General features: G+C 38.0%; 3 protein-coding genes across 4 annotated transcripts in view; 2 read left to right on the forward strand and 1 right to left on the reverse strand.

Moving 5' to 3' along the window:
• LOC124293678 overlaps positions 1–17,923 on the reverse strand; it is a 164,828-nt gene extending 146,905 nt beyond the window's left edge. Inside the window, exon 1 of the mRNA XM_046735588.1 lies at positions 17,625–17,923. The gene's annotated coding sequence lies outside the window, so the exon portion shown is untranslated. The remainder of the gene's footprint in view (positions 1–17,624) is intronic.
• LOC124293674 (piggyBac transposable element-derived protein 4-like) lies at positions 5,870–8,041 on the forward strand. Its single transcript, XM_046735572.1, has 3 exons — positions 5,870–5,937; positions 6,041–6,318; positions 6,404–8,041. Exons 1-3 carry the CDS (start codon positions 5,906–5,908, stop codon positions 7,993–7,995), a joined length of 1,902 nt encoding a protein of 633 aa, XP_046591528.1. The 5' UTR covers positions 5,870–5,905; the 3' UTR covers positions 7,996–8,041.
• LOC124293677 (cytochrome P450 4C1-like) lies at positions 8,854–12,835 on the forward strand. 2 transcript variants are annotated; one of them, XM_046735587.1, is made up of 8 exons: positions 8,854–10,340; positions 10,433–10,539; positions 11,380–11,470; positions 11,550–11,735; positions 11,796–11,865; positions 11,936–12,062; positions 12,188–12,251; positions 12,679–12,835. In XM_046735587.1, the coding sequence occupies exons 1-8, from the start codon at positions 10,169–10,171 to the stop codon at positions 12,774–12,776; spliced, it is 915 nt and encodes a 304-aa protein (XP_046591543.1). In that variant the 5' UTR covers positions 8,854–10,168; the 3' UTR covers positions 12,777–12,835. The 2 variants fall into 2 exon arrangements, with proteins under 2 accessions (XP_046591543.1, XP_046591542.1); XM_046735586.1 differs by having other exon boundaries at positions 10,433–10,616; positions 11,380–11,735.
• Positions 17,924–18,166: the final 243 nt, after the last annotated feature.

The following is an 18,166-nucleotide window of genomic DNA, read 5'->3' on the forward strand; positions in this document are numbered from 1 at the left end:
GCCGATAGACACACTAAATGCAGAGGGCAGATCCGCGTTAGTGGGAATCAGATTCCCAGACGACGGCTTTAACATGCATCATGTATATGTATATATATATACATATACAAGTACTGTATACTTCATATATAGTAGTAGTCTTTTTTTGCGCTCTCCAAAATCATACATTTCAAAATTGTATAGCAACTTTTATTCATGTAAATAAATTAAATAGTAAAGTTTTTTATTTTCTTCTTTTCAGATCGATTGAGCACTAACGCACCTGACTATACACCTGGCCCTACTGGTGATGCTGCTAACTTACAATCCATGCATGAATTTTGGAGTGCATTATTTTCTGACGAAATAATTGATATCATAGTTGAATGTACTAATGATAAAATATTGAAAGTCTGTTCTGATCTTGTTACTGGCAATGTACGTTTACAAAGTTATCATCGTTCGACGGATGCAGTAGAAATCAAAGCTCTCTTTACCATTTTGTATCATTCAGGGATGTGGAAAACTCATCGAGTAAATGCAGATAAACTTTGGAGTTATGGAAATGGAGTAACATTTTATCGATGCGTAATGCCTTTCAAGCGATTTAATTTTTTAACATCATGCTTGCGTTTTGATTTGAAAGAAGAAAGAAATCAAGAAGATAGATTAGCTCCAATACGAAAAATCTGGGATATTTTTATAAGTAACTGTACAAAAAATTATCATGCAAGTAACATGTGCACAGTTGATGAGCAACTTCACGGTTTTCGCGGACGCTGTAAGCATCGCGTGTACATGAAATCAAAACCGGATAAGTATGGCCTGATGTTGAAAACGCTCAACGATGCAAAAACTTCATACTTGGTAAAATTAACTGTATTATTTTTTCACGATTGTATGTAATAATATTTGTTCAAAATACTAACAATTAACAATTAAAATTTGTTTCAGATCTATGCTATTCCTTATTTAGGAAAAACTCATGGTGTTTCTAACGCAGAGTCAGTGCCGAAATATTTTTTCCGTGAAGTGACCACTCCAATACATGGAACTAATCGCACTGTGACGTGTGATAATTGGTTTACTACTATTCCTTTGATGATTAGAATGTTAAGAGATCCATATGATCTAACTATCACTGGCACCGTTCGAAAAAATAAGAACGAGATTCCGCTTGAAATGAAAGTAGCCAGCAAAGATTTTCCTGATAGTAAATTTTGTTACACGGATGATATGACTTTGGTGTGTTACACTCCAAAAAAAAATAAAATTGTGTTGCTGTTGTCTACGTTTATGCGGTCGAATGAGATTACTGGAAACAAACCAAATATTGTTCGACACTAAAACGCAACAAAAGGTGGCACTGACACCTACGATCAGCTATGTCATTCCTTTACTGTTGCAAGGCGCAACTGCAACTATTCGGAAGGACGTTCGCGTTGCAATTTCTGCAATGTTGAATGATGGTATCGATCTTGACTTGAATGATACTCAACTTGTTTTATTAGAAAAAAAGAGAAGATGCGGTTTCTGCTCAGAAAAAAAAGATCGCAAAACTAGCCTCGCTTGTGCCGTTTGCCATGTGGCCATGTGCAACGATCACCGATCGCCTTTGTGCCGCAAATGTAAATTTGATGAATGAATTTCGTGCCTAACTTTTTGTTAAGTTCAATTTTATATATTCATAAGTTACTTTGTGTGTATTTTTTTATAAATAATTGAATAAAATTAAATAAATTAGCTTCAAACATTGGAAATTGTGTACTTAATAAATACCTAAAAAAATCGATATTCAATGTTCCAAATAAATACCTTTTTTTAAAGTTCGGCTACAATACTAATTTTTTTCTTAAAGCCTAGTATCTCAAGAGTATTACCCTAAATTTTTAGCTCTTAATATTAAAATTTACATGACTTATGAATTTTTAAGTGAAAAAACCCATTTTTTTCTTTTTTTTTTCAAGATTTTTTTTAACATATTTAAAAGTAGTTAATCGTTACAAAACCAATGACATCTTAAAAAGGATATCAAAAAGTAGTACAGAAAAAATTTTCAAGTAAAAATATCAAATACAGGCTGAGGAATGTACGTTTAAACACGCTCGAGTCCAGCAGACCCACTGTGCCAATTACGTTCGAGCGCGGAAGAGTGCCAATTAAGGGTTAAAAATCTATATCCGCTTCCCCCACCGATGTAAAGGTATATATCATATAACATTTTTTTCTTCTTATCGTCTAAGCTTTGCAACCCAATAGATCTTTACGACGCTCGAGTAAATCCCCATTTAGCATCGTGGGCTCCCCTACTATAATACCTTATCTCGGGATATTACAAAAACTACACGGGGTAGTTGCTAAGTTGCTATGTGATTTTGTAAATCCCGGTGGAATTTACCTTCTAGCCGGACGATAAGGAAAATGTAAAAATATAGTTCCGTTGCGAAATGAGGATAACGGTGACCGTATCGCTCCGTATCAATCGTAGTGGTACCGCCCATCTACTCGTATTTAAAAATAAATTAAAAAACATGCGAATATTGGTGTATCGAGAAAATGAATGAATTCACAGATATAACTTTATTCGCACAATGACCGTTTGTCTATTTACATATACGATTGATCATAGATGCGAATTTTTACACTCGGTTTACATTTTTAGGAACTCGAGACATCTAATCTGCATCAGTTTTCAATCACTTGAGTTGTTTTTATGCAAAAAAACTAATAAGGATGAGCCGAGGTAATGGTATTTCTCGAGAGGTATTTCTACATCATTCTTTTGGTTTTAATTTTAGATCTCGTTAGTCATACAAAATGCTTTGCTTACATCAAGTTTATAAGTGTTACAAAACCTATATATGAAAACATTAGGATTTTCCTCTATAAAACGTAGATAAACATTGCGTGGTTCATAATTTAGTTATGTCGACACTGATATAGCCTGTAAATTTAAACGTTGATGGAGCGAGCCCGTCGACTGTAAGAGATATTTACGATACAGACGCATATAAATATAGACATCCTGCTTGCTCGGTGAACAGTCATAACGAATCACGACGCCGAGGAAGAAAGTTGTTGTGTATAGTTGTGCAAAAATGTCAATAATTTCAAGCAGTGAAAATGAAGTGGTGGAGACTCAAGATATCGCAGCGCCACCACCGCCACTGCCTTCCACGTCGAAACAAATTCATCTATCCTTGGAAATAATTTTCAAAATAGGGAAGTCCCTGGAGTTACCGGATTATCGGAACTTTTTACAGGCACTTTGGCCGAAAAACGACGTGAACCACATTGATCCGCACAGGTTGTGGAAGCTGACAACTCACCAGTTCACGACTACGTTTTTCAACGGGAAGAAACTACGAGTAGAGTACAACCTGGATCCCTGGAGGAAAGAAGATGAACAGATCCTCATCAACGTGAATGATATGTTACCGCTGTTCCATGGACTTCTCCCTCCAGGTGTCAGTGAATTCACATCGATATCAAACTTGGTCAACTTCGCCAGAACAACTGTTCACCCGGAGACATGTTCGGATTACCGATACGCCTCGTGTAGACGTCATCTCGAAAACGATGCGGACCTGATGATGGATGGACCATTTGTAAAGCCCGAAGTGGGCGATTGCGACATCGGTCATTTCCACCATTACTGTTCAGATCACCTTGCAGATTGGTTAGAGTTTTTCCTGGCTACTTCGATTGTGCTTCGCGAAACAGGAAAATTTCGCGATGAAAAAACTGCTCGATATTTTTCAATCATACCACTGTACATAAGTTGTGTTCACGGGGCAAACGTACAGGATTGTGGATTTTGTGGATTGTGGATGTGCTTCAGTAGTTGATGTGTTGAATTACGGGTGTAACATGTAAATGCTGGTTGCAGATTAACGCCGTGCTTGTAGCGCACATAATGTAGCAATAATATCGACAGTATGTGCCATAGATGTTTATATTTTCTGTGTTTTTGTACCCAGAAGTATTAAGGGAGCTTTCCAGTGTGAAATTTTCAAAAAATCGATTTTTTTTTTTTGCTTTATCGAATAATATACACTCTTCCGAATATTCCCTGAAATTTTCATGCCGAAATTCAGATTATTCCGGTTACTGTACAGCATTTCTTGGAAGAAGGCAACGGAGCGCTACAGCTGCCGCGTCGGCCGTCTGCCCGTGCGACCGTTATTTCCAGCTCATACCAAAATACCGCAGCCATGATGTATTGGCTGAAAACAAAGTACTGTGGACCGGTGCCTTGTAGCCGATGGAAACCCAACCCAGACACCGCTTTAAAATCACCTGTGGCTACAGACCCGGCGAAACTAGATCGGGCGCTCACCGCAAGGAAAGGGCTAGACGTCTTGGAACAAGTAGTCGAAGAAATCAAGAGAATTAACTGCAATATTAAGGAAGACGAAGCATAAAATAAGAACCTCCCATCTCACAAAACACTGACGAAATATAACATCATCAAAATGTCCTAACCTCCTCCACAACCACACATCCTCACCAGAGCAAAAGACAATTCTATCGAACACCCTATACGAGTTGATTCGAACCGAACATCCGAAACTACTCATCATCGAAGAACCGACTAAAAACGCGTTCACTCGCAAAAAACCCATAGCAATCAGCAACTTGGACATTTTCACTTATGTAAACTCAAAATTCGTATATGTTGAAAAACATACAGTCAGTGTTACATGAGCGTACGGACTATAACGTCGAAATGGAGCATTGAAGGTAGGCGATGGATACATTTTAGTACTCAAGGAATAAAGGTATATCATGCGATGTCTCTCAATTTTAGGCCGTGAACGTTAATTTTTTCGGAATATAAGAACGACCGAATGATTCAAAAGTGCGCACCGAGTCGCCCGTATCACATAATCAGTTTTCATAGCGTCGATCCAATTGTAACAAGCCTGCCTGCTCTTGTTCACATGCAGGCATTTAAAACTAACTTATCCTCACGTCATACATGCGGCGGGTTCGTTACTCCAGTAGAGAAACTTCCACGACCCCACCGAAGCTATACAGTGTTGTGGGAATGCAAGTTCTTAGGAACATACTCGTTCCCGGTTTGTCTAGTCTCTCTCGTTTCAAGAGTGATACAGAATGAAGTTCATAGCGTGAACGTCACGTTACCACTGGGGCGTTCTTAAAATTTTATGACATGCATAGCGGGACATGACTACGGCGAATACGGCTAGACCACACGGCATAGAAGCTATGCGCATATGACGTCCATACTAGACGTCTACACGTCAAGAAACGTCTGGGCGGCTGTTTCGACGCTGCATGTTAAAAAAAAAGCCGTATGAGTTTAGTGTCACCACGTTTTTGTATTGTATCATTGACTTCTTGCAAAATGCCGAAATGCGCGTCGTCCGCACGTGAATAAGAATGCAAATGCAAGGTCAAAAATATGCGCATAATGTAAAACATATTGCGTCAATCCGACAATGATGCTGACATTGTGCGATAACGTATAGCGACGATAACATTAACATTCATTTTAACCCTTATGTTAGTAACCAACTTTACCGACGTCTTTTAGCAACCGGGTACCCGGGTACCCACAATTCTGAGTATTAAAAATTTTGTTTCTTTTATTAAAAAATTTTTTTCCAAAATATTTTTTTCTTGCAATATTAATAGTAAGTGACAATGTAAACAAAAAAAAAATAATAACAACGTAGAGTTGTGAATGACATCTGAAACGTATTTGGGGCACTCCAGGTAGTCGGCCGGTTTTTATTGTTCGGAGCCGAGCAGATGCCGTTGGAGAGAGAGAAAAACTCAAGGTTATTTCTTCGTTTTCTATCGCGCACTAGATTCGAGCATTTTTTAGTACGCAACAGATTTTTGGTGAAGTCAGACGTGTTTTATTTATGGTGTTCTCTTCACAGTGAAAAATAAAGTTATGGAACAACTATCGAGAGCTGAATATGCTAGGTAAATAAACGTTACATATATTTAACATTTGTAAATATTTTAATTACAATTTTGTGTAATAAAATTATTTACGACTTATATCATATAATATTTAATTTATTAGATTAAGTGCAACCGAAAGAAATGAATATTTGAAAAAACTACTTGGAGAACATGACAGTGATTCGAGCGGGGTTTCTGACAGTGATGACGAAGACTGGATTCCAGCAAATATAGCTAGACGTCAAATTTTAAATCAAAAAGCTAATTCAGGGCATGACGAATCAGAAGATTCTGAAGATACAGGAGAAATCGCTGAAGGGAATTCAGCAGTAGAAGAAGAGGTTGAGAATAGCGAGAGTGAGGATGACGACAATGAAGTAGAAACTGCTGAGCCTGAAGGTAATAAAATATTCGTTTTTAACAATGATTGGAATACTAATTTTTTTTCTTAAATAATTAATTTATGTTGTTATTATTATTTTAGGACGAGCTCAAGAACCATCTGAAAGTTTTATTGCGAAAGATAAGACAGTGTGGAACAAAACTCCACCAACTCAGCATCAGACCGCAGCTCATAATGTTGTACGCCAGCGGAGTGGGCCTCATCGCAGTACGGAAACGTTGTCAATTAGTGAGACTTTCAAAAAAATGTTTACTCACGAAATGGTTGATATAATCGTCCGTCACACTAACAAGAAAGCTGAAACCATTTTCCAAGAATATAACGCTGACCATCCAAACTCACAGCATCAATGGAAGCCCGTTACAATACCCGAAATTTATTCGTTCTTCGGTATCTTGATTTGTGCTGGCGCAAATAATTCAAATACAGACCATACTTTTGACATGTGGCACTCCAATTCTTATCCACTGTATCGCGCGACGATGGGATTGGCGAGATTCCATAATATTCTGCGTTTTTTGAGATTCGATGACAGTAATACTCGAAGTGAACGTAAAAAAAAAGACAAGGCAGCTCCAATTCGTGATGTGTGGACAATGTTGAATTCCAATTTAGCTCAGATGTACAAACCAACCGCAAACTTGACGATTGATGAACAACTATATCCATACCGTGGCCGTACTGGGTTTACTCAATATATACCATCGAAACCAGCTAAATATGGTATAAAGATCTGGTGGATTTGTGATGCAGAGAACGCATATCCTTTGAAAGGGATTATGTACACTGGTAAAACAGATAACACTCGAGAAAAGAATCAGGGTGAAAGAGTAGTGAAAGAATTGGCGGCTCCGTACCGAGGTAGTGGTAGAAATATCTGCATGGATAACTTCTTTACTACTCTGCCAGTTGCTAAACATTTGTTATCGTGGAATATGACTGTTGTTGGCACGGTAAAAAAAAATAAACCTTACATCCCTAGTGTTATGGGAGCAAATAAGACACGGGAGCAGTATTCGACAGTTTTTGGATTTCACGAAAAGGTTACCATGTGTTCTTACGTTCCTAAAAAAAATAAAGCTGTCATTCTGATGTCTACAATGCATTCAGATGCATCAGTTGGTGATGACGCTAAAAAAAAACCAGAAATAATAAATTTTTTTAATAAATATAAAGCTGGCGTCGACACAATGGACCAAATGTTGCGGAGATACACCAGCCAACGACGATCTTCGAGATGGCCAATGGCAATGTTTTTCAACATGCTAGACATTTCTTCACTTGCGGCATATATAATTTATTATGAAAATAATAAAATGATTGCCAAAAAAACGACAGAACGTCGTCAATTTATGCGTAAGCTAAGTGAAGAACTAGCATTGCCGATGATTGAACATCGTACCGCAAATCCACAAATAATGCGCCATTTCTCAACAAAGATTGCCATTCAAAGTATTTTAGGCCAAGCACTGACAGAAACAGTCGTGGTAAATCCTGGTCCAGAGACTCCAAAAGATAAAACCGGAAGGAAAATGGTTACAGGATCTTGCCATGTCTGCAATGCTTTGCCAATAAGAAGACGGCGAAAGACACGTAAGGCTTGTGCCAATTGTCACCAACCTGTATGTGACGAGCACTCAGTTAATCGTGTACAATGCCTTCAATGTCATTAATTATAAAAAAAATGTAATATTTTTTAATAAAATTTAGTTGCATGCATTTATAGAAATTAAATTCAATTTATTTCCTATGCTTTCCACTGTGGGTACCCGGGTACCCGGTTGCTAATGGGGCGATGGCTGGAGTTTAAGCTTATTTAAAAAAAATAAATAAAAAATAAATCAATTAAATGAACTCACAACTAGATTTCTTTCAAGTTAAATAACGACGATTTGAGAGCTTAAAATGAAATATTGAACTTTCTTTAAGCTATTCACACAGATACACCGCGGTGGGTACCCGGGTACCCGGTTACTAACATAAGGGTTAACTCAAACGCGTTATCATATTTAATTTGAACATCTAACGAGTGGGACACGCTCACTGTTGCGCACCGTCTTCGTAGAAGCCAAAGTTCACTATCTCGTATCATCTGAACACCGATTGATAAGTGTCATGACCATGAATATGGAAACTGATAGTGTTGCGATTGACTCGTACCTTGTTAACGCATGGAACTACAGAACGTATTTGACCGTCGCCCTGTTCGCTAGTTTTTTGCGCGTGTTACAAAGTCCGTATTTCCTCCTAATTACAATGAATTCGAAAAAGAATAACGTGGCGTCAAAACGCGGCGGCATCATTGAAGAGAGGACTGGATCAGAACTACCAGTCACAGCCAATTGCTTTTCCGTTGGATACGGTCCTCTACATGGGCAAGTTCATGGACTTCCAAGACTATAAAAGGTTTATTCTGTCTCTGTTCCGGTCCGGTTAGTTGATAGTTCCCACAATTTTTTCTGAGGGGGGGGGGGCGATCGTGATCGAGTACAACTTCGACCCTTCAAGACTAAGAGAATATCAGGTACTGATGAACGTCAATTATTTGTCGCCTATTTTTGGCGGAATCGTATCTCCAACCATGAAAGAATTCGCAACGGTTTCTTAAAAACCATGTTACGAGATCTTCGCACTACAAAGAGCTATAATATTATTATACGTTATTATATATCACTATCATATTAACACCATAATTAACTAACACGATTATATCCAATCATTATGTAACACTCGACAATGCCATTTGTGCATTCGTAGCTGAGAGCTATACTATAAGCAACTTACGCTATACCATATAGCCTGGAGTATAGAAGACTGTAAAACCATAGATAAATGTATAACCAATATGATGTAAAGATAGCACTGCTGCAATAATCCATAAAACCAGAGACTGCAAAACCTTCAAAACCGTGAATACTAATTATCCAGCATGAATTATACTCTCCTCCGTAACGCCGTATTGTAGGCAACACGCGCAACGTTTTGAAGGCAATGCAGATCTCCAATGTGGAGCCATACAGAGCTTCATCTAGAGAACACATTAGGAAACTTACCGACGAAACGATTGAAGGTAAATCAACTCGCAATAAACTCAAAGATGCATACGTGGCAACACCCAATAACAGGCAACCAACAAACATTAAAATTTATTATGAATTATATGTATACATGCTACTTAGCATTGCGTGGCTTACGAGTTCAATTGCTTGATGATCGATGGTATGATGCATAACAATTACGAATGCAGTAATGTTGTACACTATGATGGCAACTGTGTGGATTGATATAGATGTAAGAACTTATGGTAAGAGCGTGCATGACGCTATTATGGTAATTGCCCGTCGGTAATTCGTGGCGCGGAAGCGGCGCACCCGTGATTACCGGCTGGGACGTAACGATACGAAGAAAAAGGTCGAATTTACTTGGTGGGTGAGAGTAGGAATACTACATGACCTCCATGCAGGTTAATTTATTCTGATAGTCCCAAGGTTTCCTTATACGACTGACAGCCATCCAAAATCACATGAAAACAGCATATGTGAAGAAATGTATGATTCTTGCTGAATCTGCGGAACGCTCGCTAAATCTCTCGGTACGGACCGAAAAGTTAGCGAATAAGCTTCTTGATCGTGACACGTTAGCAATATTCGAATGATAAAAGCAGCCGGTAATTACGAGAAGATAATTATTGAAAGATCCATTAGTGGTCCGCGTGGATGTCGGTGAACATTTAGTAAGCGCTGTTCGGAAATTGAGTTCCGAGTTGCTACTTATGACAGTGATTCAGTGTTGAAGATCGCAGAACTTGTGGATATAATTAACGGAAGTTGCATATAACATTACGAAATGTTTAGTGAAACCCATTTCGTAGTTGGTGCTACTTTCTTAAGTGGATTAATTCTCCTGGTGATATATCATCTTAGGCGACTGCGCCTGTACAAAAAGGCTTCAAAATTCTGCGGTCCGCCAACGTTGCCGTTTGTGGGAAACGCTTGTCAATTCTTCGGAAATACCGAAGGTGAAATTTCGTGTGCTCAGATTCTCTCTCTTGGAAAAAAACCACTGATTCAGCTTCGTCCATAACCCTCCTTTTACTTTTTGCTGTCTCAGATATCTTCAACAAGTGCATCGAACTGTCGCGTGTGTATCCTTCACCTTATCGCTTCTGGCTCGGACCTCAGTCGTTGATTTTCCTATCCGGACCAGAGGAAGTCAAGGTTATAAGGTCTTCATTAAATATCTGGGCGATTGAGCACTACTACGCGATATATATGTTACATGGTCCACTCAATCTGTACGAAAAAAACCCTCTCTTAAATTATCGACTAAGATTTCCCAGGTACTTTCTTCGCCATCTTAAAAAAAGGGGAATTTAAAAATTATGTTTTAAGCGACAACTCGGCTCCCCGTCGTTAGACAAGAAATTTCGACCAAATATTTTTTGTTACTTTCTTTACGCTCTGTAATTTCGGTCACATACATTTTTTAATTATCATTGATCGTTGTTGAGATATCGAACGAAATAATGAGAAATCAAGAAATTGAAACTTGTTTTTCCATTTTTTCTCCTTTCTCGTGATACATATAAAAAAATACTCTCGGGATGTTGACAAGTGAACCTAAGATTTTTATGAAGGCACTTTTTTCATACGTCATCCAAGTTTGAAGCTACGTAGGCGCGAACAATCATAACATTGTTGAAATCAATTTATTGGATGAAGTGAAGAAATCATGTTTCGAAAAAATCTGAAAAAATTCAAAGTTCACAACAACGATCAAAGGTAAGTGAGAAATTGATAGTACCGAAATTGTAGAGCAGAAAGGAAGCAACAAAAAAGTATGCAGTCGAAATTTTCGTATCACAACGGGGAGCCGGGTTATTGCAAAAATCAAAATTTATCCTTTTTTGAAGGTGGCGGGGAAAGCACATAGAAAATATTGGTCGAAAATTTCAAGTCAAGTTATTCTAAGCCTCCTCTACGTAACATACAAAAATCAGCCTGTTCGGTTCATTTGCATTTTCAAATGTATGAAATGACTGGAGTAATATTTCACAGACGGTTTTACGGAGCGAGAAGGCGATCGAGAAGTCGAAACTATATGATTTTTTTCAACCTTGGTTGGGAAAAGGCTTGTTTACGGCACCCGGTGAGTTTTACATCTATTCACAATTCCTGTATTTTTTACCTTCGCATAATCGAGGCCAGTTGTCTGTTGTTTTTTTCAGAGAAAATATGGCGTGTACACCGGAAGCTGATCGGGCCGACGTTTAATCTAAAAATTCTGGAATCTTTTGTCGCTGTCTTCGCGGCCCAATCGAACGTGATGGTAAAGAAAATGGAGGCTGAACTAAACGGGGCGGAATTTCCTGTGTTCGATTACGTATCGAAGTGCACTCTGGATATAATTTGCGGTAGGTTTGGAGTTAGGGTGATATCCGATGAACGAAATTTTCATCTCTTCTTACTTTCAGAAACTACTATGGGCGTGAGTATGAGAGCTCAGATTAAAAATGATTGCAGCTACGTGGAAGCGGCAGAAAAGTGAGCAGCAAAATTTGAGGTGACGCCTATTGTTTCCAAAAATTTTGTATCGCTGTTACATTATTTTCAGGACATTCGCAATTGTCTACCAACGAATGTTCAAAGTTTGGTTGCACCCGTCAGCAATTTTCAATCGCACTCAGCTTGGAACGGAACAAAATAAACACATCAATACCATGCACAATTTTACCAACAATGTGAGTGAGCCAGTTATTGATGATGTGTTGAAGAAGTTTGCCACAAGTTTCTCAACTTACCGGACTTGAAAATTCGTCTAATTTTGATACACAAATTCACCAGCTCCTTTTATGATTTGCTTTAGGTGATTCAAAGAAAGAAGAAATCTTTGCTCAATAAGACTGCTGTCAGTGGGGAAGATAATGAGGGTAAGTTGGCATCGATTTTATTAACGGAATAATTTATTAATGCGTGGAGACTGAAATATGATCGGAAATTTAATTATGACGTAAATGCAGTGTATATATGTATACAATAACTTTCAAACGCGTTTTTCTCGAAACACGATTTTTCCAAATTGCTGCCATAATATCTCAAAAACTGGTTGATCGATTCTGCTCAAATTTATACAGCATGTTCAGCCCATATATAACTACAAGTTAATCTAAAATAATTGAGATTACTTCTTTAGTTTTCTTTTTACCAGCTTAATAGACCCCAAAAAAATGCGAGAAATTTAATTTTTTCTTCAAAAGCGTAAAAAATATATAATTTTTTGGAATTCTGATATCATTTTAGTTCCTCGTAGAGCCTGAAGTCTCACAATCAAAATGGCGTTCTGTTTTTTGATTTCAGATAAACAGAACGGCCGGAATCATGGCAGCAGTGGAGGACTTTTTTTTCCATATGTGTTTCTGTTGCACGGTGTATCTCCGGTTGTGTTTAATATATAAACTTCAAAAAATACACAAAGTTTGTTCAAATGTTAATAAAACTGACATGGAATTTAGAATTTTTTTACTTTAATGGTGTGTCCAAAAAAAAATCCCCAAAAAAGCATTTAAAAAAATAGCCTTAACACTAGACGACCCCCTTATAATATATACTTTGTAACGAACAGGATAGTAAGAATATTTAAGAAGTAAATAGGAACTAGAATTCAGCGCATCGTGACCCCGAAAATGCACAAGGCACTAACATACACCACGAAACCGAAGAACGAAGTCGTTTTTCTTCAATTCCCATTAAATTGGATGTCGCGATCGTCAGTATGACTAGCAGAAACACGAAGCATTCCTCTACTCCCGGAAAACCGGATCGAAACAGAGAAAGAATGCGAGCTTTTAATGAAGCAAAGGCCCAAGGAAATTGGGCAAAAGAGGATGAGGTAGAGCTCAAATACGAGCAGGAGTCTACCAAACCTCAGAACGAAGGCCGATTGCTCAGACAGAGAAATCGGACCCAGCAGTGGAGGGAGAAGAAGGGGAAGGGAACACACCCCCTCCCAAAAAGTTGGAAGAACCTATTCCCAACTTCACTGCAAAAGAGGAAACTGCAGAAGTATCCTCTCCCCTATATTCAGTCGGTCCTATACAAGGACTAACACCAGTAAGACAGAGCTATGCTCAGAATTTCGACTTCTCGACTTTCCCATTACTGGTGGAAAGGACATACAGAGATATGCTCACGGTCGACGAGAGAATACCTCGAAAACTCCCGTTTAGCATGTTTCTTCATCACTGCACGGTTGCGCTCAACCTGCAGATAATGGTTGTTCTGCAAGAACAGAACAAAGAAAACGAAGAAAAAAAAATGGGTCACCACTAGCGCATACGCACTGCGATTACCATATTAGGCAATAGCTGCTAAAATCACGCCCACAGGGGGGAAGAAGCACGATAGCCGAGGGGCCAAGGGAGGCTTGCTGCCCCAACACCAAAGTCCACGCAGAATGGAAAATTACAAAGCAACGACACCGCACCTACACCACCGCACTAGCGCAGCGTTATACCATATGTAAAAGCTTGCAACATAGTAATAGCTAAAAAACTAAGATCACAGGCGTGCATACGGCGAAGATGTCGTGCCCTAATTATAATTCTTAGAAAAAGGAGAAGGTGCACAAAAGTTGACAAAAACTAAAGAAGGAGATCGTTCTGCGCAACGATCGATACCTATAAAAACGGCGACCGATCATCGGATCGTCCTCTTGTTTTCTACCACCAGATTCGTCATCTTGTTCCGGTACAATCTCGCGGTAAAATCCTTTTGCCTTTTGCATTTAAACTTTTCATACAACGTTACTCTGCCCAAAAGTCCAGCGAGCTTTCAGCTCCATTTTGTCATATTAATTTAAGATCTTACACTAAGTAACTACGTTTTTGTGACTTGAAATATTGAACTTATAAAATAAGTCCAAGTTAATCAAAGTATCCAAATATATTAAAGTCAGTCATTCCGTTAAATCCTCTCGCCAATCTACGCTGCGAGTCATCAAATCCAGATTATTCTCAAAAGGTAAGCCAGTTAATTAAATCTTTTATCCAATAATTACTCCTTCCTCGGTTTGTTCGATTAGAGCGACAGAATGCCCGTTGTCCGGTGTATTTCAATACTTTATCGGTAATTGGTGACCCGAACTACTGATGTGAGTCTAACTGTAGCTGTGCGAACGATTCCAGTGTCCAGCACCTGGAAATTTCCACCAGGTACCGTACCGACGTCACAAGTGGGGGAATTCATGCGACAGTGTTCTGCGCCCATCCGGCAACGCTGTATCCAACTAAATTCAACTCAACGGTTAGGTTTTGGAACGCACACCCCCTCCCCCCCACCTTTATCAGGCAATGTTTTGAATAGTAGTCTGTAATATAATATGAAGCATATTATCATTTGGATTCAATTTCAGGCGAGGACGCAAGTTCTTATGAGTTTCTTTTTCTCTTGTACCTGTTTAAACTTGAGAAAATATCAGCTCCCAAGGGTCAAATAAATACATTATTTCGCTCAATTGATGGTATAGATAAATAAGTAACGAGTCTTTAGTTATCGAGTCTTTAGAGAACACAAAACTATAAGTATTATTAGACAATTTTGGAAAAGACATACACAACCAGGGTCTAAGGATATTGAAGTAAAGATTTTCGATAATTAATAAAATTTTGGGAATTATATCTATCATAAAGCAATACAATGAGCTTGTATATTTTTGGAAACGCTATTGAACTGTATAAAAGAAAATTAACCAATCATGAAGCAATAATTCAATGAAGCGAGGAAAATAAGCATTGCTCAGTAAAATTGTTGAATAATTCAGATAAGAAATAGCACCGATTAAAGATATAGAAGGTAACAAGTACTAGAGATACTGAAACAAATTTGTACTATTCGCAGAGCAATATACTCCGCCGCATTGATGAGAGAAAGAATTCGACCAACAGACCAAGTCTTCGAAAAGCATTTGAGAGATTCATGATTATCTTATATCGAAAAATTTGAGTGCGAGTATAAACGATGAAAGTACCAGCCTGGAAATACGGCAATATTTGAGCCAGCCAATGATATCTACATTGTAGAATCCCTTTGTTCATTAGGAATCACTTGAGCATTCATTTCCGGCGCTGTCCATGATATTGTAATGATTCAAATATAACCGCGCAATGAAGACGGTACTATCGGATTAGGCTAGACTCAGGAAGTGGGGAACCTGGTCAAATTTGAGAAGGAGAAGATTAAGTGGCTTGGTCTACGTCTCTCCAGGAGGAAGGAAGTGCGGAGATGTTCCTCTCTGAAATAGTCGACTAACTGAGAATAAAGGAAATCTAAACTACGAGGACATACCTGTTCAATTAAAAATTAAACACTCCAAACCCAGGCCCACATTTAAAAAGAGACGATAAAACGAAGAACATTAAAAGTGATATCAGAAAGTATAGTGCCTCGACGAAAAACAGTGATTGACAATGATTTATAATTTCAACGATATCCAACGAATGAATGAATGGATGAATGAATGAATTTTAAACATAATGACGGCTCATGTGTGGTTATATTTATAAATAAATTAAAATTTGCACTCTACTCCTCATACTTTGTAAAAGATTTTTAATATTGATATAGCCTCATTTTTAATTTCCAAATAATCTTATAATATCGAAGCAATATGTGAATATTGTTGGGACTTCGGTGCCATCTGAGAGAATGTGTTCTCAGACTGGCCTCATTAAAGAGCATTTCAAAGAACTTCGAAAACTTCATTTTTCGAGCTCTCTGACCCGGAAAGAATGGGAAATAATCTAAAGATTTAGTTTGTAGCAATGTAATTGATTTTTATGATTATATATGTATGTCTTGTTATTTTCACCTTCCGTCACTGTATCATAACGATGTGCTTTGATTTCATTAACAATTAACAATTTAGTATATAATGAGACGTCCCACACCTCGGTACCACAAATCGATACCTTCTAACGAAACCAGCTTATCTCAGCGTTTCCCTAGAAGCCACGCGTCATAAGCTGGTTTCGTTAAGGAGTATCGCAAAAACTTTAATTACCTATTCATTCACCCCAGAATCCCATCATTTATCCATTTCGTCATTTAACTTCACGACAAGTATGATATTCAGTCGCATCTCAAATGCTCTGTTAATCCTTACCAGTTTTATCAATGAGAACGATTGATCTAACTATCCTAACTATATATATATATATACTTTCTGAATGAGTAAGCCAAAATAATATTAATAATGGCTTTAAATGAGAATGGTCGCGCTACTTTAAGGTTGGCGAAAATGATTTTCGAATCTGGTGATTATTCACCATTAATGGTTCTTTATGAAGAGCCTTCAACTAAGACCTTATTACAAGATTTTCTAATGAATAACTATGGTTTTGATCTTCAAGCTGAGTATCAAATGTTCTATAAAGAATAGAACAATATTTTACTAAATTATACATACGTATGAAACAATAAATGAATTATTTTCAATCTGCGTGACGATGATAAGATTACATATTAATAATTTTGTGATTTTCTTGAAGTAAATGCAGGAGCATCCGATTAAAGACTCGATCTGGCACCCCAACTATTTCCAATGTGAAATTGTATAATTTTTAATATTGATTGGAAATATATTGATCAAATAACATGTGAACTGGGAATTTATCTAATATTATATAATATATGGAATATTAATCTAATTTGAAAAAAATTCCATTACGAAATAATCGATGTTTCGATCCGTTTTTCAAACATCGATGCATCTTAAACATCCATTATTTAAAAATCACTCGTCGTTAATTGCGGTTAACGATATCCTTAGTTAACGAATTTCATCTACAGAATCCCGCTAGAAGATGTCGGCGCTTTTGCTTACGCTCTGAATACAACACGAACACAGTAAAAAAAAAAAAGACTCACCGTCGCCGAATAGATGCAAGGCTGCGAGCCGGCATTTTCTCAACATTATTAAAAACAAAAAGAACTGGAATAACATCAGTATCTCGATGTTATCCAAGGAGGCAGAGTCAGCTCTCTCTTTTAATACAAAACGAACGTCGTGGAATCGAAATACACTTTTCGTTTTGTTGAAAAATATCAAAAAATTAAATTTTCTACAACATCGCAATAAGCTTACTCATATAATCGGAAAATACATAAGTATAATGAATTCAAATCGTCAAATCGAAAGGGAAACACGCGTGTCCTTCGAGTCGATTCACATAATTTACATGAATTTGAAGTACGTAATATCAACCGTCTTCAAATGGTCGTGCGAATCAAAATATTGTAAAACTTACCTCTGGAAGCAAAACTTGGGATACGGTTTGCATTACATACCACCTCGATGTATGGTTCTTGTTAACATTTTCTCAGCAAAGGTTAGTTGGACGACGCTCCATCACTCCACACTTTTTTTCCCGAACCAACAGATACCGGCCACTAACTACGTCCCGCACTTCACATTTCATGCACGATACTGCGAAGAAATTTCGCCGACGTTCTACCTCTACGACCAAAGTTCAAAATGGCCGTTCGGCGTTTGCCCTGTCGAAAGCAGTTGATAGAGAAGAGGAGAAATTCCGAGCTCCTCCTCTAGCGACGACCCGGAGTTCGACTGATGTACTTAGTCGACAAGAAGGGGGGGGGGGCAGCACACTTACATTTGCTTACCCCAACTAATTTCTACTTGAATGTATCGTCATTTATCTTCTGCTGGTTTGCAGTTATCTACATGATCGTCTGAATTTCAGGTTCCGAGCAATTTTAGCGCCTAATAGCAGGCAATTTATGCGAGGCTTTCGCCTGAGCACAGGCAATCTGATACACACTGAGATGGCAC

This window comes from Neodiprion lecontei, chromosome 3 (assembly GCF_021901455.1).
Source record: "Neodiprion lecontei isolate iyNeoLeco1 chromosome 3, iyNeoLeco1.1, whole genome shotgun sequence".
NCBI lineage: Eukaryota > Metazoa > Arthropoda > Insecta > Hymenoptera > Diprionidae > Neodiprion > Neodiprion lecontei.

Coding starts and splice junctions, on each gene's coding strand:
- LOC124293677 (XM_046735586.1), top strand. CDS start 10,169: ATGTTTAGTGAAACCCATTTCGTAGTTGGTGCTACTTTCTTAAGTGGA. Junction 12,063..12,187: donor TGCACAATTTTACCAACAAT/GTGAGTGAGCCA, acceptor GATTTGCTTTAG/GTGATTCAAAGAAAGAAGAA. Junction 12,252..12,678: donor CAGTGGGGAAGATAATGAGG/GTAAGTTGGCAT, acceptor TTTTGATTTCAG/ATAAACAGAACGGCCGGAAT.
- LOC124293674 (XM_046735572.1), top strand. CDS start 5,906: ATGGAACAACTATCGAGAGCTGAATATGCTAG. Junction 5,938..6,040: donor TCGAGAGCTGAATATGCTAG/GTAAATAAACGT, acceptor TTAATTTATTAG/ATTAAGTGCAACCGAAAGAA. Junction 6,319..6,403: donor AGAAACTGCTGAGCCTGAAG/GTAATAAAATAT, acceptor TTATTATTTTAG/GACGAGCTCAAGAACCATCT.